This window comes from Struthio camelus, chromosome 20 (assembly GCF_040807025.1).
Source record: "Struthio camelus isolate bStrCam1 chromosome 20, bStrCam1.hap1, whole genome shotgun sequence".
NCBI classification, from domain to species: domain Eukaryota; kingdom Metazoa; phylum Chordata; class Aves; order Struthioniformes; family Struthionidae; genus Struthio; species Struthio camelus.
The window spans coordinates 4,418,846-4,443,842 of record NC_090961.1 but is presented as its reverse complement, the minus strand read 5'-3'; the positions used below and the strand labels follow the sequence as shown (position 1 = coordinate 4,443,842).

General features: G+C 50.8%; 1 protein-coding gene across 9 annotated transcripts in view; it reads left to right on the top strand.

Annotated features, from left to right (window-relative positions):
- Nucleotides 1–24,027, top strand: part of RXRA (retinoid X receptor alpha) — a 132,140-nt gene extending 108,113 nt beyond the window's left edge. For 7 of the 9 annotated variants that reach the window (XM_068914567.1, XM_068914570.1, XM_068914569.1 and 4 more), the window contains 6 exons: nucleotides 262–431; nucleotides 6,149–6,278; nucleotides 11,676–11,808; nucleotides 12,925–13,016; nucleotides 14,816–14,921; nucleotides 19,263–24,027. In XM_068914567.1, the coding sequence (XP_068770668.1) occupies nucleotides 262–431; nucleotides 6,149–6,278; nucleotides 11,676–11,808; nucleotides 12,925–13,016; nucleotides 14,816–14,921; nucleotides 19,263–19,410 (779 nt within the window). In that variant the 3' untranslated portion in view covers nucleotides 19,411–24,027. The remainder of the gene's footprint in view (nucleotides 1–261; nucleotides 432–6,148; nucleotides 6,279–11,675; nucleotides 11,809–12,924; nucleotides 13,017–14,815; nucleotides 14,922–19,262) is intronic. The other 2 variants (XM_068914574.1, XM_068914573.1) reach the window with 1 other exon arrangement.
- Nucleotides 24,028–24,997: the final 970 nt, after the last annotated feature.

The window sequence follows — 24,997 nt, the reverse complement described above, 5'->3', positions numbered from 1 at the left end:
GAGCTGCCTTGTGGCTTCCCTCCCATCTCAGACCCAGTGGGACTGTCAGAGACTGAGGCCCACTGAGTGCATTGGTGAAAAGGTCAAATGAGGGAACAAGGCAGCAGATGTGTGTGTGCTCCTACAGGCCACAGGGAGCAAGAATGCTTTAGGTTTCTGCAGCTAAGTAACCCGTGGAGCTTCAGGATCCCAGGGTCCAGCCCATGGCACCGCAGCTGGGTCACCCCAGGCTGACGCTGTCCCTTTCCTGTCCGTTTCCAGCTGTCCAGGAGGAGAGGCAGCGGGGCAAGGACCGGAACGAGAACGAGGTGGAGTCAACAAGTAGTGCCAACGAGGACATGCCCGTGGAAAAGATCTTGGAAGCTGAACTCGCGGTGGAGCCAAAGACAGAGACGTACATTGAAGCAAATATGGGCCTGACGCCTAGCTCGGTAAGGCACCTCTCCCCTCGGCCCTCACCCTGTCCTGGGCACGTGGGGCAGTGGGTGAATAGCTTGTGAGGGCTCAGCATTGATGTAGCATGAATGCAGCAGTGAGCCTACGTCAGAGGGACGATTATCTTGTGGTTAAAGAACTGAAGTAGGGCTCCGAAATGCAACCTGGTGACCCTGCTTTAGACTCCATGTACGAGCTTAAATAAAGTATGAGGATAGCAAACTCTGCTTTTCCTGCGTAATCAGCAATGCCAGTGCTTTTCTTTCTCACAGCTGAAGTGAAGGGTAATGTTTCCAGAGCTATAGAGAAGAACAGATACCAAAAGGTGTAGTTAAAAGGGCTCACAGAGAAGGTTTTGTTTTGGTTACAGCCATTAGTGCTAAAAGCCAGGAAGACACTCCATGTTCCGAAGAGCTCATAGTCCATCAAACCAATAAACAGACCTTTGTAACTGAAGTGCAAAGAGATAAGAGCTATAAAATTGAGGCGTGACTTTCCAAACGCTGAATTGTAGTGCTGCTTAGCTCAAATAAGAGAAAACCTGGTAGAGAGGTGAGCTTTTATATTCTTTTCCTATTCAGAGGCTTATATGATCACTGAGCCTACTAGAAGTACCTGGACTCTAACAGGACCTTGTCCAAACAGCGGGCATTTGATAGAAATACAGGAAAAGACTGCAGCTGAGAAGCTGCAAAGAGGGAACCTGTCCTCATCCCCTTTCCTAACAGATTCCCTTTGCTGTGGGTTTGCTGCCTAGGCTTTTTGAGCACACAGGCTAGCTAAATCAAGAGAGCAGAGAGCATATGCCAAAATATCACTCTGTTGTTTCCCAGTGCTCTTTCTTAGGTATCTATAAGGTTGAGACCATGAAATATAGCTATTTCTGGGAGGTAGAAGGGGACCGCAGTACTTATTTTCTGCTGTACGATAACGCTTTATCATTTTCTTCGTATGAGGCTGGAGGACTGAGTAGGGAATAGCTTATCTGGCAGGGCTTGATAGGAGATCTCAGAGTCTCGCTGTTCCTTGTAGGGGCCTAAGTCTTGACTGCCTCTATGAGATGCTCTGTTTGGCCTTTACCTACCGGGATACTTTATGGCTATCTTGCTAAGTGAGGCTTTTTAGTAAGGCTAACTTATGGCTAAGGGCAGAGCCGATTCCTAAAGGAAACTCCCTAGAAGTCGATGCAGGGGCTGTGCTTGCAGCCCAGTTATGTGCCGCAGGCAGTGATACCATTGTAACAAAGCAGTGGAGGGTCCCCACCCCTGTAAAGCTGCAATTGGCTTTTTGGGAGGAAGCAGTAGGAGGCGGCTCTGCTGCAGTTAGTGAGGGGGTCGTAAAGGCTCTGACGGCTATCAGGATTAAAAATACTTCAGGGGAGTTGTAGCCAGTGTTGTGCTGACTTGAAAACAAACCCCAGAGAGGGAGCTGAAATAAATGGCTTCGTCTGGCACTGTGTCTCCTCAGCCTCTTGTAGCAAATTGAAAGCTGGTTCCTGCATAATTCAACATGCATTACTGTGAACAAGGATGTGTGTTGCATCTAAATAGAAGCAAGAGGCTTGTTGAAATGCCCTATTATTATCAAGCGGCTTCTGTCGATGAGGTGACATTTGTAGCAGGTTTAGCAGATGTATGAGATCAGCAACTCGCAGTGACGAGGCCACCAGATGAGGAGATGGAAGCCAGAGAAGCTGCCCTCCCCCAGCCCTCCTCAGAGAGCTGATGTGATGGAAACCCAGACAAATTCAGTCCCTAATAGACACAGGCTAAAATACAAGCTGTTTCTTATTAGCCTCATACGTTGGGTCCTTCGATTTGTGCCCCTGCACCTTGGTACATCTGCTCCCAATGCTGCCAGCAAGCTAGACAGCTCTAGTGATTGCCAGGACTTTTTCACTAGGCTGTGCCAGGCTGGAACGGAGCTGGCAGCACTTCATGGGAGTTAACGCCTTCCTCTCCCAGATGCTCTCATGTTTGTGACCGTCACCTCATGCTGTGGTCCCCTAGACCACTGCTCTTGGCCTTCAAACCCTCCTCTGGTTGAGGCAGGTCCCTCTGCTTTGCCAGGCTCTGACACCAACACTGATTTTTTCCGCTTGTTACAGCCTGGGACACCAGCTGTGGGGTTTTAGCACAAGTTTCAAAGCTGATAAAAGGGGAGGGCAGTCAGGCTGTCCCAGTATCTAACCAAGTCCTTCATGGGGAAGCATGTGACTGTGGAGTGAGACCCGTAGAAGGCAGTGCTCTGTCAGGACACCTCGATCTCTCATCAGAGCAGATGGGGCATATTCACAGTCTGAATCCCACACTGGTGAGGGGGGAAGTGCAGAGGGCTCTGATCCTGGCGGGTGGCAGGGCACAGAAGAGGAGGGCGCTGAGCCATACAGGAAGCAGCTAAGGCAGAGTGATCTACCAGTGAATCTGCTGTCCTTCTGCCCTCGGTGGTGGGAGCCTGCCAAGACTCAGCATTTCAATGACTAGCACTAAAACACTCACTTGAAATAATTGCACCTGTGAGCTCCTGATAACAGCTCTTCAGCCACTGCAAATAGCTGCTAATTGTGCCAGTTGTCAGGCTTCTGGCAGTAGTAAAGTGGATAAATCCTTTGGGAGGTTCCCACAAGCTTTGAATGAACATTTCTGCAGGATTCCTCCATGGTCTGTGTCCAAGGAAGCCTTGAGGCTCCAATGTGCTCCTCCGTCCCTCGAGAGCTGGATGCTGCTGTATGCTCTCAGGACAGAATGCATGTCCCTCAGCAGTAAGATGACATACAAGGACGCGTTTGCCTCTCTACCTCAGCCTGCGTGTCAGTGTCCCCAGCAGCTGAGAAGCTGGGCTCTTGCAGTGTAAGCACCACCTTGGATGGGCTCCTGGCCACTGAAAGGCAACGCCTGTAACTGAGAGGTGTTGTCCCCATTAGCTCTTAATTGGCCTTTGAGCAGCTGGTTTCAAGTCACTATTTTCTGGAAGATATCTCCAAACTCCTGTTTTCCAGAAGGATCAGGTGCCTGAGTGTCCTTTCATTCTGTCACACTCCGGCACTGTGCCCTTGCTATTTACTGCAGGAGAGGATTTGCTTACCATGCATGGGGAGGGTTTCTAGCACCGCTTGGTAGATCCCTTCTTGGAGGCGGGCAGGACTCTTGGAGTTTGCAGGGATGATACTTTCAGCTGCCTCTCAAGCTACAGTGATTAAAATTCTGCCAGGAAACACCATGATGGTTCCTGGAACCGTGGTCTGAGGTATAATTAAAGCATGTGCATGGGCTCAGTGGCAGGGGCTTGGCCCCTTTCCTGTCCCCGTAGCAGGCGTGCACACAGTCCCGGTCTCACTGGTGCTTCCTGAAGCTGCTGACAAACTCAGGCCTTGCAGACTAGGCCCCTTGCAGAGGCTTTGTACAAAGCGCCAAGCATGGGTGCAGAGTGCTCTGCCCTCAAAGAGGCAGGGATAATCTGGCTGTGACACCTAGAGCCTTGCTTGCTGCATAAGGAAGGAGTCTTACAGATGGTGACAACCTGCACGGAAGTATAACCCTCAAACGCCAAAGCTTTGGCAAAAATGTCTAGCTTTCCTAAAATGCCCCTTCAGACTCCTCTGAAAGCTGATATTGCCCATGTTCCCAATGCAACACCTAACTCTGCAAAACTTCTCTTCACGCCCAGTTTAGACAATCCCGTTATCTAGAGGAAATCCTGCCTTGCTGCTCTTTCTCCATCAGCCAGGGGACAGCCCAGTCCCTGCTCACTTCTCCTTCCCCTGGGAAAGGGCACTGGCTCCCAGGGCTCCCCTGGGGCAAAGCTTGTCTGCTCTGGCCCCTTGGGGCTAGAGCAACGCTTCACAGCAGGGGCAGAACTAGGAGGGAAAAATCCCCTTAACAACAATCCCAACTCCTCAGCAGCAATGCTGAACATGAGCCCATTCCCATCGATCTCTGCAAGCAACAGGTGAAAATACTTTGAAGCTGGGTGCCTCTCTGCTTGCCAGATGCTAGTTATTTTAAGCCCAGAAGATGGGAGCTATTGGCTACTGAGGCACAAAGTTAGCATTTGCTGTCAGGCAACTACAGAGCAATCTAGGCAGGAGTCCCTGGCAGTGGCTCTGCAGGGGTGCAAGAGCACAGCTCTCGCTGGGGCAGAGGGCTTGGATCCTTGGTGAGTAACAGAGAGGGGTTGTATTTTACTGCTTGGACTTTTACCCCCTCTAGAAGTAGCATTTCTCTCCTCCCTTTGTTTTATGAGAGTTTAGCCTATTAAAAGAGCCAACAAGGGATGCAAAAAAAAAAAAAAAAAATTAACCTCAAGATGTTTTTGTTTCCCTGACATCCTTCCTTTTGTTTACTGGCTTTCCCTTCCAATCCCTTGGGGCTAGAAGCATTCCCCAGTGGTGTGCCCAGTATGGTGGTGGCTCGCTCTCCTCCATGCCATCACATGACAGGGATGTATCCTGTGCAGCCCTTTGTGCCCGTTCTCAGCAGCTCTCCAGGTCTGCGGGTTTAGGGGCAGCAGTGGGGCTGCAGGAGTGTGTGAGCTCACCCCAGACATGCAGCAAGAAAGCAGCAGATTGGGGCTGAGGGAAGGGGCACAGGAGGCCTCTCACATGGCTATAATGTCCATGCTGGGCGTGTACTTTGGAAAGCTGCGATATCTAGGAAATAACTGAGCAGACAAGTGGGAGTTTAGCAGTGTGGTCAGTAGAAAAGAGGCAGCTGAAAAAGGGGGAAGAGTGGAGGCTTGCGTGCTAAAGAGAGCATGCAGAGCGACACAGACATGTAAATTGTGTGGTTCTCATCAGCTTGATCTGGGAGAGGTATTTGCCTGAACGGAGCCAACTCTCAGTGAGGAATGGCCTTTTCCTGTTGAAATCGAGATTGTTAAAGGAGGGAGAGGTTACACCGATGTTAGTGCGTGCTCCTGCCTCAGCTGTGCTGAATTCACACCCCTTCCCTCTGTGATCCCAAGGTGACATAAACACTCCTCCTCTGGCTTTGAAACTGCTCTTTTAAGGGCATGGAAGAAAAATAATCGTACAATCAAAGCTTCTAGAAATAGTGGGGATTACAGTGGGATATGTGGAGGGGCTCATACATCCATGTCCAGAGAGGTAAACCATGTATATACACTTGTGCACTAGCAAGGTCTTTCTTGGCCAGGGTTAGACAGTCTCTTCCAGTTCCTAATCACAAGCCCACTTGATCTGTTAGCAGTTCCTTTAAACAGGGATTTGGTCTGTTTAGGCTGACTGTCCTCCTTGAGAGCAGATGGTTTTTGTTACTGGATAATATTTCAAAAGAAAGGGTTTTTCTCCTTTTCTGTAATGCCCCCATTATTGCTGCTTTATTGAGCTATGAGATTCTGGCATTGGGAACGTGGGAGCCACACAGGCTGGGTAGCATGAATGCATGAGACTGTCCTTCCCTTGGCTGGTGTTAGCGCTAACGTGAAGCGAGTTGGTTAGTTGGTTGGTGCAACGGACAGGACCCTGGCTAGGGTGTCAGCACTCCCGGGTCCTGCATCGGAACTACCTGTCCTGCAGGATGAGCCCTCTCCCTCCCCTGCTTTATTTCTCCCTCCTACCTTTTGGCTGTTTAGCCTGAACACTGAAAAACACTGATAGCACAGAGGCAGGAAGCCCGTTCAGCTGCTTGTCCAGTCTCTCCTCTTCTTCTTGCTCTGCGTTTTTCTGAGCCTTTAAATCTCCTTCTCTTTGCAGCCCAATGACCCGGTAACAAACATATGCCAGGCAGCGGACAAGCAGCTCTTCACCCTGGTAGAGTGGGCAAAAAGGATTCCCCACTTCTCCGAGCTGCCCCTGGATGACCAGGTCATCTTGCTCAGAGCAGGTGAGTGGGAAGCTTCACTGCATGGGCACTGATGAGAAGCCCCATCAGGGCTCTAGGACTGTTATGTCTTACAAGTGACAGGTATTATGCTTAGATTTAGTTCTCTGCAACTTGAAAGCCATTAGCTGTTTCTGAATAATAGCCTCTGATAATTCAATTGCTAAATAGGATTTAAAAAGCCCCAAGGGATGTGTAACTGAATGTGTTCCAAAATGTTGCACCAGCTGACAATCAGCTGAAAAACGGCCTGGCTTCATCTCCGATGAGCAAGGCTCTCAGAGACGTGTGGTGGGTTATTTAAATTAAGGGAACTATGCACTATCTATGCCTCCCAAACAGAGACTTGAAAGAGAAGTGGGCTTGGGATGCCATGAAATTTCATAGAAGATGTTTGATCGTAATTAGAAACAGAAAAGGGAGAAAAACATATCACTCTCCCTCTTCCCACCCACCAAGATGAAAATAAAATTCTCCAGGCTTATTTTAAATTTCCTTGCGCTGCAGGGAGTCTGCAGGAATGGAGGCTTTGGGAGGTTAAAAGCAGTTAGCTGTGAAAATGGCCTTCTTCCATTAAGTAAATTCAAACCCCTACTGTTGGCAGGCTAGGCACAAAGACTGGGGAGGGCAAAAAATCAAGGGCAGAACTCGACAAGGGTGCATTTTAGGCATGAAGCTATTTGCATAGCTCCAATCATCAGATCAGTGATTAAACAGGCTTTGCCTTGACGCAGTGGAGAATTTTTCTTGCTTGAACAAAGAGGAAGTCAAGTTGTCAGTGGGACACATGAAACCGCTTCCAGCAAATGACAAAGTTGATACGAAGGATGAAATTGAGAGAGGAAATGAAAAGACTTTGACAACTGGCTGTGGCGCCCAGCTCTCAACTTTGCAATTAAAAGCAAAAAAACCCAGGAGTTAAGGAGGAGTTTGGTATACAGCACAGGTGCAGCCTCAGACAGGGGTGAACTGGTGAACTAAGTGGAATAAACCAGTCCATCAGCTGTCCAAAGAAACCAGAGCAAGCCAGGAACTCTGAAGTCCACCAGGGAAACTTCTGCTCTTTTTATTTTCTGAATAGAAGTGGTCCCTGTTGCATGAGGACAGGTGGCCAGAGGCATCCTCCCACTGAGAGCTGGTGGGATGCTTTTCTCATGAAGTGGTAGTGAGATGGTAGTTTTAAGGTTTCTCCTCTTTCCCCAAAAGGCCCTTTAGTAAGGAATTCTAGAAGGGGAAAAACCTGCAGGGTGTGTGCTCCTCTTCCTGCACAGTCTGACCTCAGCTTAATGGCCTCTTTGGAAGAGCCATTACTGATCTACCTTGATGATAACATTTCTGATTTCTGACTGCTTGGAAACTGTATGCCACAAAGTAGACACCTGTGAAACTGGGCAGCAAAATGCATGAAGAACCAAGTGTGCAGGTATTCACTTCAACGAAAAACTAAGAACTGCCAGAACAGTCTGGTCCATGGTCTATTGGTCCAGGTTGCTTCAGAGGAAGGTGTAAGGGCTCCAGAGCTGGAAGATGATGGGATCGGTTTTCCTCCTTCCCACCGCAAAACACTAGCTGTCGCTCTGATTTGCTTAATAGAGGCTGACTGTAGCCCAAATGCTTGAATATTAATACTTTCTGCAATTTTTTCATTGACTGTTAACTAGTATAACTGCATATCCTGGCCTTTTATACAAACATCCAGTTCCTCCTGGAATCTCACTAAAATCCTTGGCCAGTGGTTTCTGGGCAATTACGTCCCACCATTTACTGGTGTAGGATTTCTACTCGTCTAACTTACTAAAATGTAATGTTATAGTCAAATATTTTGTCTAGTGGTTACAACAGTAGTCTGGGAATAGGAAATCTTGGGGTTTTATCCCTCCTCTGGAACAAAACTTGAACTCTGAACTTGAGCAAGTGACAAGCCCCCTCTTGACTGCTCCAGTTTGCCTTTGGGTAATGATGCTTCCCTGAGCTTCCAGTGGGTGCTGGCTCAACCCACTGGTATTCATACAGCTGGCTCAGAGCTACCTCTGGAAAATAGAAAAGGTATATTTTTGAAGAGGGTCTCTAGAGCTGCTTGTTGAGAATGAATGAGGGGGGAAGCATCTCCACAGAAATCTTTGAAATGACGATTTTCTGCAAATACTGCAAGGAAGAGCTGAATTCAAACAAAAAGCTGTATTTCACTTATATGAAACAGAAACAAAACCCGCAACAGCAGTTCAAGGTTTTATCCTCTGTGTAGAGGAAGGCAAACGAAGTCTAAACTGGAGACTTGGTGACCTGACGTTGTTGCCTTTATGTTGTTGCATATTGTTTTTCAAACGATCCCTTCCGTTCCGTTTTTGGCTTGTTTCGTATCAAGTCTATCTGCTGCTGAAAGCAGGCTCCAGCTCCCTTTCTTGACGTTTTCATCTCAGCTTTTTTCCCTGGCGGCTGAGCGGTGTCGCCTGCCCCAGCCCCAGGGCTGCCTCCGGCAGGGGGCCAGCGTGTGAACCCGCCGCGTGCCCGGGCTGGGGCTTCCGGGGCCGCTCCGTGGGGCGGCGGGGAAGGTGACGCGGACCCCGCTGTGGCCTGGCGGCGCATGAGTGCGGTTGCTCCTGCAGCGTATCCTGCGGCCGTGCCCACGGGACGGGCCGCACCTGGCAGGGCAGAGCACCAGGAGCGGCCTCGGCGTGGGCTCCCAGCGCCTCGGTCGAGGGGGGCCTCAGATAACCTCCCTGCAAAGTCTTTTAACCAGTGGCTCTATCTATTATTGAGTGGAGAGAGCGGCCTGCTGAGAACAGCTGCCCATGAAATATTTAAGTCTTAAAATTTAGCTAAGAGCATTAGTCAGGTTCATTCATGCATCCTCTGAGGCAAAATTAAGTGGAACACGCATCTTTGGAGGAGTGGTGCTGGATGTGCTGGCGGTAGCTTTCCTTAGTAATCCTGAATCATTTAAAAATCTTCCCTCTCTGAGCTTTTTGAAGGAGAAGGAGTCTCAACTTTTATGGCCTATTTTCCTCAGGTTTTCTTTTTCCCTCAAACTTGCTGCAAGTGAGATGGCAGTCACCTGAAGTTTTCTTGGCATTGAGGACGGTCTGCAAAGCGGGGCAGAGAACCAGACCTCTAGAAATGAAATTCATTTTATAGGATTGAGTGGTGAGGGGTGAAGCTTTGAGACGGGCTAATGCAGTGGTCACTGCGCTGTCTGGTGCCTTCCTTACCCAAGGTGAGCAAAAGCATCCTCTGTGGCTGCAGTTCACTTACTTGAAATGAAAGGACTAGCAAGCTGATCTGCTTTTTCAGCTGTTGGGCTGAAATGCAAAACTCTTTGGGCAGACTTGTTTAATGTCCAACTCAGATTTGCTACCTGTGGAGTACTTAATATTCCCCTGCTCTCTGCCTTGTCTCTTTAGCTCGTCAGCTCCTTGGGGCAGGGGTTCTGTGCCAAAGCACCAGGTAGAAGTAGGGTCCTCCTGTCAGCCAAAAAATCCCGGCTCTGAATGGCAGTAATTCTTCTAAGGAGATGCTGGGTTAATCCCACACTTCTTAGCAGGAGTAACAACAGTGCAGATGTTGGTGGCACCCTACAGCCACAACACTTTCACATATTCTTGGCGAGCCTTGCTCTGAGGCTGGCTGTGCATTTGCTCGGGTGATGCAAAGAAGTGGCACTGAGGTTTTGCAGAGCTGCAGCAGATGGGTGTTAGGTCATGGCTGGGAGGGCAGAGTTATGAAAGCTGGCGCTAGGGAAGGACATTGCAAACCAGTGTTGTTTGTTGTTATCGTTGCTTAAAGCTGCAGGGAAGATCCGTATGTGGAATTGCTGTGGCTCTGCATTCCTCATGGACAGCAGGAAGCACCTACAGGTGCACAAGGGTGTGGGTCACCCTTGATCCATCTCCAAGAGGGCATCTTCAGTCTTGGAGCACAGCTCAGGCAGACTGCTCGTGCCATCCCATATCCTCTCCTCAGTTGTTGTGTTTCATAGTGCTGCAATCCCTCTGGAAGTGCCAGGTCCCACCCAGTAAATAGCCAAATAAATGTTCCCTCGATTGGGGTGGAAACATCCTGTAGCCACTTAGGAAACAGTGAACTTTATTCCTTGTCAACATTTCTAATGGTACAACCCATCTCTGCTACAGCGCGTAAATACAGCACTCACAAACCTTGTGTTTATTCCTGAACTGCAAGCCCCAGTCAGCAAAAAAAGGCATGTTTCTGTGGCAGGAGAGGAGATGAAAGATATTGTTGTCTTGCTTTTCCAGCCTGGAAGAAAAAAAAAAAAAAGTCAAATATCTTGATTTCTAGACCCTGCCAAGCAATTCTGTGTTCTGGACATAGAACATTTTCAAACCGAGTGTATCGGCCTCAGGAGGAGTGTGAGACTCTCCAGGCTTGCGTAAGACTCATCTTTCTTATCACAGATGCCTCTCCCTACAGCTGGTTGAAAGTCTTTGAAATTTCAACCTTCAGGCTTACTTGTTCTGGGTTTGTTTCAGGCATTTTTGAACTCAGCTGGTAAGAAATTTTAGAATTTGAAAAAGTGTTAAATTTCAACGGGGAACTGGAAGCCTGGGAGGGAAGTCATATCTTTCTTCCCTTCCCAATTTGTAACTAGTTCAAACTAGTGCCTTGGCGTCCAGGCTCAGAGGATGTGTGTTTTTGTATTTCCTGAAGTGGCATGTCCAGTAATAAATAAGACAATTGCTTCTTTCCAAGCAGCTCTAGAAAGCTATTGTTACCAGCCACATGGGAAGGGCCTTGCTGAACCAGTCATGGACGTAGGACCTCCATGTAGGACCTCCGTAGAGTAGTGCAGTACAACCATGGGTCTGAATATAGTCATTCCTTTGAAATATTTATAGTCAAAGTAGATGTCCAGAAGAGACAAATCTCAGCAAGAGTTTTCATTTCACAGTTGAATCATGGTGAATGAACTTGTGTGCCTCACTGTGGTTTAAAAATGAGCCTAATTAGCTGATAGAAAGCATTAATAGCTCTTTAATGGCTACCAGGCATGGAGTATAAGGTCAGAGCATGAACGCAACGCTCCGCACCCACCCATAGGCTGATACAGAGAAGAGCAGGGTGGAGAGCTATTTGCACTAGTGCCTGCAAGGGTTATAGAGGAAATTACTTTCCTTATTATGTTTTTGGTGTATTGGTTGCTCACTTTTTTTTTTCCCCCCCTTCCCTGACATCCAAGAAAGGGTTGGGTGTCAGGGAAGGTCCCCCCCACCTTCTGATATCCAGCAACTTCCTAGTGACTCGAGCAAAGGCAGGTCTTGAGTGATTTCTTCCTCTCTTCTTAGAGAAGATTAGTGCCAGAGAAGTGACACTATTGATCCCTGAACCCCCGATGACCCCATGGCTCTCTCTAACCTGCGCCCTTGGTTGTTTTCTCCTCCCCAGGGTGGAATGAGCTCCTAATCGCCTCCTTTTCCCACCGCTCCATAGCTGTGAAAGACGGAATCCTCTTAGCCACCGGGCTCCACGTGCATCGGAACAGCGCTCACAGTGCTGGTGTTGGTGCCATCTTTGACAGGTGGGAAGATGGAGGGGATGGACAGTGGGGAATGCACCTCAGTCCATCTTGCCTAGGCATCTCCATCTCTCTCTCCGCTGGTCTACCCTATGGCATGAGCTGTCCGTTTCCCCGTATTGCAGCCTGCTTGAGGTCCAGATGGAGGTGCGTTGGCAGATAAACTCTTGATTGGAAGAGCCCAGGCTGAGGTGTGTCCATGCTGCTGCTTGCGTGAAAACATTGTGGTTTTTGCTGCAGGCAGGAACATTAAATCCCTCCTCTTAAACATGCAGAAACCTAGAGCCCAGAATAGTCACTGAGAGGCCTGCCCAGTGTAACTCAAAGCCTCTTTCATGGGGTCCAGATGGCTCATAATGTTATGAGGAGGCCACTTGTTTATTTCTTTTCATCTTTAATTGGACCAAGGTATGGTTATATTTTCCCCAGAAGTGCCCAGCAGGTTCCACATGCATATCCCAAGGGCTCCTTTTAATCTTGTGCTTTGGAAAAAGTGTTTTAAAGCGTGACTTGCAAAGTGTTTGACCCACAGTGTGGCTCCAGACACTGCTTAAATTGTAGCTGGTTTCTTTGCCTAAGACTCATCCTGAGATGGCTTAGTTGAAACCAAATCACCTTTGCTTTTTGCTTTGCAAGGAAATTGCTCTTCAGACCTGGGTGACATCATTTATTTCCTGTGAGGTCATAAGTGCAAGATCATGACTTCACTGCAAGATCTGACAGGAAAAATTGGGCAATGAGTGGAAAATATTTCAAGACCGGCACCTGCAGTAAGAGCAAAGGGAGTAATAAAAATTACCGGCAGAGGAAATTGCTTTTAGATACCTGTTGTTTTTTTTTATTTTTTATTTTTAGGCAGCTTTCTGTAGAGCCAAAGCGTCTCAGTGAATGTATGAAGCTGGCTCTTATGGTTCCTGTTGTATCTCACAGGAACTGTTGATGTTCCTAATGAACTATTTTTGATACAGGAGGAAAATGAGGGCATATTCTGAGCTGGTATAAATGAGCACTATCCCATGACTTCATTAAACATGCACTAGGGGACCTCACTCTGGGTCTGACACCTGGTTTTTCATTTCTTTTCAACACTGACACCTGTGATTTTTGTGTCCTTTGCAGAGTACTGACAGAACTCGTGTCAAAAATGCGAGACATGCAGATGGATAAGACAGAGCTAGGCTGCCTGCGAGCTATTGTCCTCTTCAATCCTGGTACATGCAATTGCCTTGTCTCTCAGTTCTGCAGTCCTCTCCTGACTGATGCTGTGTCCTTTTGGCTCCTTCTTTCATTACCTGTAAAGCTCTATTGCAAATCACTCTAGGCACCAAACCCCGAGAACAGGGTGAGACCCAAGAGACAGGAGTTAAAGCAGAATAAGTGCTACACACGCGCCTTTCACCTTGCAAGTGTGTTCTTGACAGGTCAGGGATGGATCTAGCTCCGTGCCCATAACTGCCCCTGAACTCTCCAGGCCTCCCTTTCCAACGGGTGCTCTCCCCTTTGTAGAGGGCAGCGTTTCATATGCCAAAATGTTCTCCCTGCAGGGTGCAGCCATATTCAGCTGAGATCTTGTGAACAGAGGGTGATTGCTACTTTTGGGGGACTGACTCCTACTGCGGGCTGTGTTCTCTGCTGAGGTGGAGGGGCTTTAATTTTATCTGTTTACAGGGTCTTCCTATTTTTAGCATTTCAGCTGAGTCTGTGAAAGGAAGGTTCTGATGCTTTAGGAAGCTGTCTCTGAATAGGGACAAATACAAATCCAGAGATCTTTTAAGACAAAACTACAGATTAGGGCGAAGTTAGAGCATGGATATTATTGTCCTCTGTTTCCTCATCTCGACATCCTAGAGATTGTATTAACTGGGTTTCTGGAAAAGTCATCTGCAGAGCCTGGAAAGGGTGAAGGGTACAAAACTGGCTCATAAAATACATAAGATGACAGACAAGAACCTTTTTGTCCCCAATTCATATTACTTCTCTCCTTTGGCCTCTGCTGAGCAAGGGAAGGAGGTTCAGTCTTGGCGGTTGTCTCTAGTGTTTCTGGTAGCAGAGCCATGGCACATCAGTAGATGTACTGGAATGATGTAGGTGCTTATATACCTCCGTTGGGGGATTTTCTGTCTCTTAGAGTGGGCCAGTCCAGAGCAGAAACAGGTGGCAAACAAGGATACAAACCTCTGCATCTATGGCCACCCCATCCACCTACGCCCGTGTGCCCTCCACTGCTCCTTGCAGGAAGGATGGGTTGTACACGAACACTGTTCCTTCTCTGACCTTTCCCACCAAGGCCAGTGTGTTTCAGCAGGGTTCAGTGGCTGTTTCTTGTTTTCGTTTGAGTTCTTTTTTTATTGTAATCATCAGTAATTTATCGTCTGTAATTTGGGAGTAGCCATGTATGGTAAAAGAAGGGGAATCTGGAGAGGTTCCCATCATGGATAGGCTTGGGGATATCGCTTGCTTGCCTGTCCCTTTCACCCTACTAAAAACAGCCACGGTGTCTCCTCCCACTCTGGCCCTGCTGGGAGACGTGGGAAGCACTGCAGTCTGGGGTTGAGGTTGTGGATACTCTCCGAATCGTGGGGGACCTGCCAGAGCGGGGGCTTTTCTTTCAGCCCTGCCACAATGCTTCACGTTGGAGGGAGAAAGCCAGCAAGCCCGTGACTTGAGAGGGAGCTAAAGCCTTTGGATGCGGCTCTGTGACCACTGAATGAGCTAAAATGTTTGGGTGTGGGACGTGACATGTGGTGAAATAGAACTGTAGTCCCAGAGCAAACCTAAAAGGGCTTGAATGCTCCCTGGGATGTTAGGCCAATGCCCCAAAAAACCTAGGGCTGAGACCCTATGTCCACAGAAAGGCTCTGTGTCCTGATCTGTTTGGGGCTGTTGGTGGCTGGCACGGTAGAGGTGGCTCACCAGGAGGTGAGTCCAGAAGTACCCCTTGCCTTTGCCTTCCTGGAAAGCCTCAAGGTTCGCGTCCCTTTTGGCTGATGGTCTTTTCCTTGCCTTGCAGATTCAAAAGGTCTGTCCAACCCGGCTGAAGTTGAGGCATTACGGGAGAAGGTGTACGCATCGCTAGAGGCATACTGCAAACACAAATACCCTGACCAGCCTGGGAGGTGAGTTGCTGGGTATGCCCCATCCTCCCAAGCAGTGTGCACCTCGAGCCCCTGCAAAGACTTGTTAGAAATGGCACTGCAGCCTAGGGGAGGACTCGGAGGCCATCTTCCAGGTTATAGCCTGCTGTACTGCGGTACGTGAGTGCTGGGTTCCTTTTATTTAGGGCGCTCTCCTTGTTCTCAAGCCTTCTGAGTGTGGGTAGCTCTCTGCAGAGAAAACTGCTCATTTTTACCTGCTTCTGCTGTGGATGTCCTTAGAAAATCCCACGGTGAAGGGGAGAGAGGTCTTTATTCCTATGCTAGCAAATGGCAAGCATGGTACAGAGGAGCAATGCAGCAAGTCCAGCAGTAAAGGTCACGCGGTAAAGGCAGTGACGAGACCTGGAGCTTCCTGGCTCCTACTGCTGCAGCAGTGGGATGAGCACATGGGGGAAGGGGTATCATTTCCCTTTTGGAAACCACTGAGAACAAACCACAGCAAAAACAAGACACACACACGGAGTTAATTTTCAGGGGCAGATGAGCATCATTGCTGGGAAGTGAAAGCCTCAATTGATGCTCTCTTCTCCTCTCCCCTCCTCCCCCAATCCAGCTGGGAATGGGAGGGGGAATTAGGAATGCTTTCCTGGACCGCTCCAAAGCTGAGTGGGTGCATTTTCCCAGTTACAGCTTGAAGTTGGCAACTGCCAGTTAAGTTACTGACAGTCATTTGAGAAGCCAAGCAAAGCACTGGAAACTGCTGCTGGTACATATCACTGCTGAGGCATAAATATTGGGAAAAACAGCCGAAGCGACTAGGATTTGCATCTCACCTGCGTTCCTGGCCTTGCTTATCTAGCTGGTTTAAAAAAAAAAAAAAAAAAAAAGGGTGCTCTTACACCAGTGAATGCAGTGGGCAGATCACTGCCTCAGAAGCAGTATTGCACTGTGTGGTTTTTTTCTCCCCCTGTGGATATCAGTGTGCTGGCAATCGAAAACAGACACGCTGTTAAGGGGCTTCTTGGATGTTCGTAATTGGGTTGTGGAGGGGAAAATCAGGATGAAGATACCGTTGGGTGTTTTTGATTTTTTTGCAGCGAGGAGGGGAAATGAATGATGACCGTAGTGCACAGAGCAGGAATGATTACCTCTCCTCCCTCTGTATAGTTTGCTTGGACCCCAGGCCAACTCTAAAGTTAGCTCTTCTTCCTGTAAAGTATTATTAAATTGCACCCCCTTAAGCAAATCCAGATCCTGGACTTTGGCTGTTCTGATGTTTCAGAAGAGTCCTGCTCCCCTTTGGGCTCAAAATGTGCAGTCAGCCATAAGTGGCACAAGGAGAGCTGCATTTGGAAATCCAGCCTGGAGTTCTCCTGGAATATTCTCCCTGTGGGAAGCTCTCTTAGCTTTGAACTGGCATCCAGTGTCTGCAGCTGAATTCTGTGGCTCATGCACGTGGCTGCTCGCTGGTTCGCTCCTGCAGGCTGGAGTGGGACTCAGGAGTGGGACAACACCAGGACAGTCCCAAGAGTGTGTGGCCTCTCCAGTCACCACTTTCAATTGTGCCCTCTCTCCATTTGCCAAACTGTCAGGAAGCGGCCTTGCGTGAGGAATCAGAGTTGTTGAGACACTGGCCAAAATCTGTTCCTCAGGGGTGCTACATCGATGATCAGTGATACAGAAGGGAGTGTTTTTATATCCAGTAGACTGGACCAGGGGCTCTTGAGTAGGATAATCTCCCACTGGCTTTGAATGACCTCGAGTTGGGCAGCTAACCTCCCTGAGCCTCTCGGTTCCCTCCTGTAAAGAGGATCCTGACACCCTTCTTTGTGAAAAGCTTTAGGGACAGCACAGTTAGGGCTGTACCTGTGAGAGCCGTGACTGAGCACTGCTAACCTTACTGCCTTTCTGTTGTGGTACAGGACAAGAGTGGATTAAATCCAAATGGCTCGGGAGGGTTAATTCGTAGGCTAGGAATCCAGAGTTACACAATAGCTAAAAGAAAACTCTCAGGAGCGCTCTCCGTCCTCCTGGTCTAATGGCACAATGTGATCACCATCTGGGGCTGGAAACAAGTTCTTCCTGTGGTTGAGCAAATGCGTGGTCGAGCCTTCGCAGGCGTTGCGCACCCTTCCCTGCTTCATGCTGCGGCGAACGCTGAGCTTCGCCGCTGCCAAATTTCAAATGTCCTTTGGTGCGTGACTTCAGCAAAGTCCCAGCTAACTAGTCCACGATCGAGGGCTTGCAAGCTCGATGTAAACACAAAGTCACCAAAAATGAACTTCTCTGCAGCAGTGAGACGAAGGGAAACATTCCTAGTAAAAAATGAGCAGTGCTCCCTCCCCCACGGCACCCCCTGCTCCTTGGATGGGGAGGGCACGGTGCGTACGTGACATGGAGCAGCCGTGGGTAATCAGGACTATTTTCTCCCCTCCCAGCCGCAGCCCTGGCACATTGCACTGCGGGCTGGTTATCTCACAGTTAAACGTATCTGAGGGCTGGAGCCATCATCTGGTTTGGTTTAAAGTGAAACTTCCTGAATGGGATGGTAGGACTGATTTGTTTTTCCTGGCTCTTGTCCCACTGTTCTCGCCAGCTCAGCAAAAAAAAAGGGAGAGAGAGAGAGAGAAAGAAGTGTGTGTGCGCGCATATACAATATCTGTATGTTTGTGCATGTCTCTCTCTATGTATTTTTTAGAGAGTCCCCTTCTCCCTGGGCTGGCTCGGTTCCGGCCGTTGCATTGCACTGCTTATGTCGAAGCCCTGATTGTGCAGGAGTAAAAACAAATAAAGGCGCTCTCAATGGTTAAAAGGGCCTTTCTTCCCTTTTGAGAGCACTCACACAGAAAGCCATGGGGCACATGCAAGGAGGCAACATCTCCCAGCATGTCTCTTTTTGAGACGTCATGAAACCCACCGGAGGCTCTTGGCAGCGTGGCTCGTGCAGGCAGATGCAATGAGATGGGGGCATCCTCCACCTCTGGGGCTGTGCCCCCATGAGCTCTGTAGCCCTGGCACAGACTGCCTGGTGCGGAGAAGCCAGTGGCTTTCTCCCTGCTCCGTGGTCTTCTACGCCAGTGTGCTTCATCCAGCAGCCCTCTAAGCCAGTTGGCTGCTTGGCTCGCTCTGGCCAGGAGACCATCATGCAATAGTCTTTCTCCAGTGCTGCTGGCTAGCCCTTGGGCTCATCTCCTCTGTCTGCATGGCTTTGGCTGGAGTCAGCGGGCCCCGTTAATTGCCTAGAACAACGGCGAGGTGAGCTAGTCCAACCTGGGGCCATGCTGGTTGCTCTGTCCTCCGCGAGCTCCCTCTTCCAGTGCTGTCGGCTCTCTCCAGCCCCCCTGCCTCTCCCCTCCCCAAGCTGCACGCAGCACTCGTTGCCTGTCAGCGCTCTTAAAAGCATCGTGGATGCAACCTGAAAAGCGTCTCTGCCAGACAGGGCTGGGAGAAAGGTCTTTTGTTTAGCTGGGGGTTAGCTGAGCCCCAGCAGATGCTTTGTGCCGGGCAGGAAGAAGGGGAGCAAGCGTTGGCAGCTCCCCAGGCCCAAGCACGGACAAGGGGGCCACGTGGTGGTTCCCCGGGAGAGATCTGCTCTGGGTCTAGCACTGTTGCCAGCTTCAAGCCTTTGCTTCAAAAGCTACTGTCTCCTTTCATTGGCTTCACCCCAGAAGTGCCTTCAGCCCAGATTTCTGCCATGCAAACAGGCCCCGGGGGCTCAGAACAGTGGTAGCAAGTAACCTGGAGTGACATCTGTGCAGAGCTGCCTGTGAGGTGCCCAATCCTGTGAAAGAGGCTTTACCAGGCAAACTGTCACTCAGCTCTGTGAGATACCCACACTCAGCATCTCCTCCATCTCTCCTCATCCTCATGACTGGTTTCAATTTTCCCTGACCAAAATCAAACCAGTGTAAGCTGCTTGCACTGCTGAAAGTGAACAGCCTAGCTCAGTAGGTTTCTCTTCTCCTTGATTATGGTGTAGGGAGCCCACAAACGTTCCAGGGCACTTTCTGAGTGGCTGCTGGAGAAGCAGGTAGCATGACTCGCATGAAGACAACAGTGCTCCCCAGTCCAGAGGAGACTGCCTTTAGTTCTTACTTTACTCTTTCAGTTTTGCTCCCAGCTGTTTGTCATGAGTAGCATCTTCACCATGGCTGCCTGATCTTCAAGGCCTGAGATGCAAATACCCGTGGGTCATTTCTCTGGGTTTAGCCCCATGACTTTAGTAGCAAAAGAGGTCACCCCAACTGTATCTGACTCCAATCAGTTTTGAGCAGGAGCAGTCTCAGAAGCTTTTCAGGTCATGGGCAGAAATGGGACTGCAGGTGGGATCTCTAACCATGCTGTATCTCCTGCCCTCCCCAGGTTCGCCAAGCTCTTGCTCCGTCTCCCTGCGCTCCGGTCCATTGGCCTGAAATGCCTGGAGCACCTCTTCTTCTTCAAGTTAATAGGCGACACACCTATCGACACTTTTTTGATGGAAATGCTGGAAGCGCCTCATCAAATGACTTAGAGAACTGCTGCTGGGTCAGTCCCTACCACCTGGCTGGGGCCTCCTGGGGCTCCTTCCTCTGCTTTTCTCCTCCTCCGCCCCGGCCCCCTTCCCTGCCTCCTCTCCCCGATGCTGGAGACACCGTCTGATCTTCTCCATCTGCTCCCTGGGGTGACACCCTGACGTCCTTGCCTCCTCATCATGTTGACCCTTGTTCATTTGCTGTCATTGCTGCATCTAAAGATCTGGTAGCTGTTTCCCTACGGTAGATGTAGAGAAGTGGGAACGGAGTGTTTTTCACAAGCGACCACGGCTCTCCCCTGCGCCCTGGTCCCCCTCGCTACTCGTAGCGAGCCACAGGCCAGGTTTTGCGGTACCCCCGTGTGTCCCCCGCGGTCGGGGTTGCGTTTCCCAGGGCCAAGCGGAGCTGGGAGCGGGGGACAGTCTGAGCTGGCCGCAGTGGCCCTTTGGGGTTCGGACGAGCTAAGGGGAGCGGTTTAACTCGCTGAATTGCAGCTGGCTATTTTCAGAGGATGGAGTTTTTGAAAAAGAGAAGAGAAAAAAAAAAATCTATTTTTGGTTTCCAACTATTATTAGTAGTCTTAGTAGTTACTTCTCTGAGGGAGAGGCAGCCCTCACCGTGCCCTGCGAATGAGTCACCCGTGGCTGCACAGAGCCTTCTCCTTTCAGTTCAAAGCGGAGGATATGGGATTGATCTTAATCCCCCCCCAAATAAAGACCTGAACAGAGAGACGAACAGTGGCATGGAGCGACGGAGCCCCCCTGCCCCTCGGTGCGCAGGACGGCAGCGGCCGGAAAGGCCCCGCTTCCCGTCTGGAAGGGCGGCTGGGCGCCGCTGCCGTTTCCAAAGATGACTCCTCTCTCGGTTGCGGAGCTAGCCAAGCGAAGGCGAGCCAACTGGAACGTGCAGGGCTGCAGCGCTCGCTTCACGGCGGCGAGGGACTCGAAATCGCCACCTGGCAGGGGGCTCGCTGGCACCCCCGCCGCCCCCGCCGCCGTGTGCGCGCCCGCAACGCTACACCCTTTTCACGTCGTGGCACGCGCGAGGCTCAGCGCGGCCGACCCTGCGGGGACCCACGCGCGGCTGGCGTTTACTTCCGGGGCTTTTGCGACGGAGATGACGGTCGCTGGGTGAGCGGCAGAGGCCGGGGGCTCTGGGGCGGCTGCGCGGTGTCGGCACCGCTTCGCCGCTGCCTGGTTCTGCCCCGGTTCAGCGGGGCTGGAGGGGGACGGACGCCACAAAAACGTGCCTTTCGCGCGCTCGCTAACCTGCAGCTTCGCAGGAGCCCGGGGTGCCGGCAGGGTCTGAGCCCTGGCCTCGCACAGGCATTTGAACCAATTTAGGGGGACTGCTCTCGTTGATTCAGCAATTGCGGTTTGAAACACCGTAAGGCAGCAATTAGTGCGAGTGCTTGGCCAGGCTGTTAATTGTGTATGTTAATTAGTGGTGAAGCAAGAACTGGGAACCCCCCCCCCCCGCCCCTTCCCTGAGTCTCCTCCGTCAGGCAGAGACGTGGATGCTGCGAGGTCCCGGCTGGAGGCAGGGACGCTGGGCAGCAGCCCCTGCCTGGAGGAGATGGATAGACCTGGGGCTTCCGCGGCCCAGGCGACGGACGTCGCTCTCGATTACGGCCGCTTCTCTCGCGTGGTCCCGCCAGTCCGGCTGGCGACGGTCGCAGCGATCAGGACCGCCCGCAGCTCCTCGGAGGCAAGCCGCGTCACGGTCGGCCGAGTCGTGCGCTTAGGGAGTATTTCCAGCTCTTTCAGTCTGATTTTTTTTTTTTCCCCCTTTGCAGCCTGAACGCTTGCTGATGGACTTGGGCAGCAGGAGCTGCGCTGGGCAGGGAGGAGGAAGAGGAGGAGGAGGAGGAGGGATAGGCAGTTGGCTTTTGCAGACTGATACCTTCTGCCTTAATCCTCCTGGCGCATCGCAGCATCACACCCCGTGGCCCGCGGGGCTGGCTCTCCCGGGGAGCTCGGGAGACACAGGAAATTAGCCAGGGAGCGTTTTTCCCTTTCACCTCACAATTTCACTTTAATCAGGGGTCTCCAAAGGCCGACTTAAAAAATGAGTTAGAAGAAAAAGCAGAGCAAACAATGAAGGATCTCGCTGAGGTTTTTTTTTTTTTTTCCTCCTTAGCGGGGAGATGGTCTGTCGTGAACGCAGCAGAGGAGCGCATGGTCGGAGCCAAGAACGAGGTGCCTGCGGTTGGCTTCAGACCAAGGGCTTCCCCACCACTTTTATTTTTCCCGTGCTTTAAAATGATAAATTATTAGGTCCCAAACAGATTTCTCACTCTCCTTCTCCCTGTGGGTTGTAGCTGGCTCGTCAAATAGCTGCTTTGTGCCTGCGAGGGTGATGGAGCGGCGCCCGCCCGCTCCCGCCTCTGCTTCTGATGGGGCGCAGTCGTCGCCCCGGCTGTCCTCTTTCAGCCTGGCAGCTCGCGGCCCCGCTCCGTCCCCCTACAGCTAACAAGGCCATCTCACTGCTAAATAAATACTCAGGATTTCAGGTCATAACTTTCCCTTAGGCCGGCCTGAAGTGGCAAATCCACAGAGGCGGGGAAAGCGTTTTGGCTGGGTTTCTGCAGCAGCCTGCATGCCGCCGAAAATATTATTAAACAGCTTCACCCTGGAAGAATTTGCCAAGAAAACTAGGCAAGAGAAACGAAATATATCAAGGGTGCCAGGAAACCCGAGCAGCCTGTTCCTTGCCAGCGCAGCGCTGGCCCCGCCGCCGCCGCCGGGGGCTCGCTGGGAAGGTGCTAAGGCCCGGCGAGCGGGCGGCGCGGGACCCTCGTGCTGGCGGGTCCGCTCGGAGCCCCCTTGCCGGCTCTCGCGGGCGGAAACGCTTGAGGAGAACGGGCCGGCGGTTGGCGTTTGCCTGGAGCTCGCCTGCCCGAGCACGCGAGGGTGCTTTAGGAAAGAGCCCGTCGACCTTGCACTATAATAAACCTTTGACTGTTGTTTATCTCCGTTGGGTAGAACCACTTTTTTTTCTGATTGAACGCTTGAAAGGGGCCGGGTGATGGAGCCGGCGGCGCGCCGGGCTGCGAGCGCCTCCGCCTTGTGCCGCGCCGCCGGGGACGGGGCATCCCTTCCCCGTCGGCGTTTCACCCGCTGAAAAGAAAACGCCGCCAGCGTTGGGGTGCCCTCAGCGACTAGCGCAGTGCAAAGGGGACGGCTCTGCCGGCCAAGGGCTGTCGCGCCGGGCGCCGCTGGCTTTGCTGCGGCGCGCCAGCCCCGGCTGCCCTCCCGTGCCTCAGTTTCCCCGCGGGGAGCGGCGCGTTTGCCGGCCTTGATTCGCGCTCCTCGCTGCGGAGGGTTTTGGTGCGAGCCCGAGGCTCGCGGCTGGACTGCGGGCGAGGCGGCGGTGCAGGCAGGCGTCGAGGGAGCTCCGGGGCCGCTGTCGCTCGGCCTCGCGCCGTCGGCCCGCTGGGGCTCCGCGCTGCCCCGGCAGCCGCCGCGGCTCTCGCTCAGGCTCGCGCGGGGCCCTGACGGCACGCGAACGCCCCGCGAAGAAGCGCTGGCCGGCAAAATCCCAGCGCGAACGGCCCCGTCGGCCCGGGAAGGTCGCGCGTCCGCGCCGCGGCAGCCTTACAGCAACGTGCTTTTGCATGAGTTTTGAGTCTTTCATTTGTATTCTTGTTCACTCTTGGCTTTTTAATTTTTGTTTTCCTCATCATAATAATTATAAATATACTACATGCTTGTTTGAAGAGGTGATACATGGGTAAAAGGAAAAAAAAAAAGGCACATTATTCACTAGAGAGGTAGGACTTTTATTTAACCAGATCTTAGTATTTCTTGCAAAAATCTGGCTCGATTAGGGTGATGTATTTGTTAATTTTTTTTTTTTTAATTTCTTCCTGTCGGTGGGACAATCTTTAATTTTCTAAAGCTAGCACAAACACGAGCGTTTCCGCCAGCCGGCCGCCGCCCCGCACGGCCCCCGCTGCCTGGCTTGCGCCTGTTCCCGCCGAGCTGCAGCGCGCCGCCTGGGACGTGGCGCCCCCCCCAGCCCCGCTCCTGCCGTGCCCCCCGGGCACGAGCCGCTGCGAGCCCCCCGCTAGGGCCGGGGCGGCGGGGGGCCGGGCTGCAGCCTGCCGCCGCGCTCCCCCTCCACCCAGCTGCCGCCGTCCCCGTGGGCCACGCGCCTGCATGCCCTGGTTTAAGTTGATGCATATGTGCGTGTGTATACATGTATGTACTGTAGATATATACACTGTATAAATATCCTCACTCACATATACGTATATTATAACCGTAGCAATTACAGACTTTTTGTGTTTTCGTTTTAAGTCAATTCTTTTTTCCTGTTTTTTTTTTTTCTTTCCCCTCGTACATTTTTTGCTTCATGTAAGCGAGTACGTTGTATCCGAACCCCTTTCCGAATTGGCATATGCCAAATCTGGATCTTTATAACTCGAGACAAAGGAAATGCATCTATTTTAAGATGCCTTTTTGTTCTGTTTTTGTGTTTTGAGCAGCAGGTGGTTTTGAGTAAAATAGCTTTAGTGATTCCCAATACTTAGCGATGGATGCCTTGGCTATGGGGTGCATAGCTAAAAAAATAAAATACATTAAAATTTAGAATGACAAAAAAAAAAAAGAAAAGGAAAAAATATCTAAAGCATCAATAAAGTTAAATCTATTTTTGTACAAATGTAATTTTATCCCTTACATATTCTTGGATATTTTTTTTCTGGATTGTTTTGTTTCTTCTATAGAGATTGTTATAAACGCTCTCTCTCTTTTTCTCTTTCTCTCTCTTTCTCTCTGTAAATGTTCAGCCACAGGGACAGGGATCTGGAGAAGAGTGAGAAACTTTTGACCGTGTTTTAAAGGCTTTATATGAAATCTGTTTTGAAATAATTTTTTGAATGAACTTTTTATTTTTTCCCCCACTTCCAAAATCTTTTTTTTTTGGGGGGGAGGGGGCGGGCTGGTCTGGGGGTATCTTTTGTCACGTATATCCGGCGTTCCCGCAGGTCTGTTTTACTGTGAAATCACTACCGTATATTATTATTCACTTTAAAAAAAGGAAAAAAAGGAAAAAAAAAGAATTGCTGCTGGAAACGCCAGTATTTTGATGAACAATTGTATTAGAATTGTGAAAAAAGAAAAAGAAAAAAAGAAAAAGAAAAAAGGCGGAAAAAAAAAAGAAAATATATGAGCATTTTAAAATATAACTCGATCTAAGTCCTCTTTTGTTCTTTATGGGTGTTTTTGGAGTTACTCCTTAAGGCTCTGTCCCCGGTCCCACCGAAGGCAATGGAAAAAATCCCCTTTTCTCGTGTGCTGACCGTGCTGGGCCTGGGGTGGGCGGCAGCGCCGTGTTGGGTGGCAAAGCCCAGCCCAGGGCTGCGGCAGCAGCCTGCAGGGCCCCGTCCCGCAGGCAGCCCCGGCCTCGAGTGTCTCCCCACTGCAGGGTCCTGTCCCACCGTGGGCTGCCTGTCCCACCACTGGGTCTTGTCCCACCGCAAGGTCCCATCCCGTGATGGGGGTCTCCATCCCACCATGGGCGTCCTGTCCCATGATGGCAATCTCCGTCCCACCATGGGGTCCCTGTCCCACTGCAGGGTTC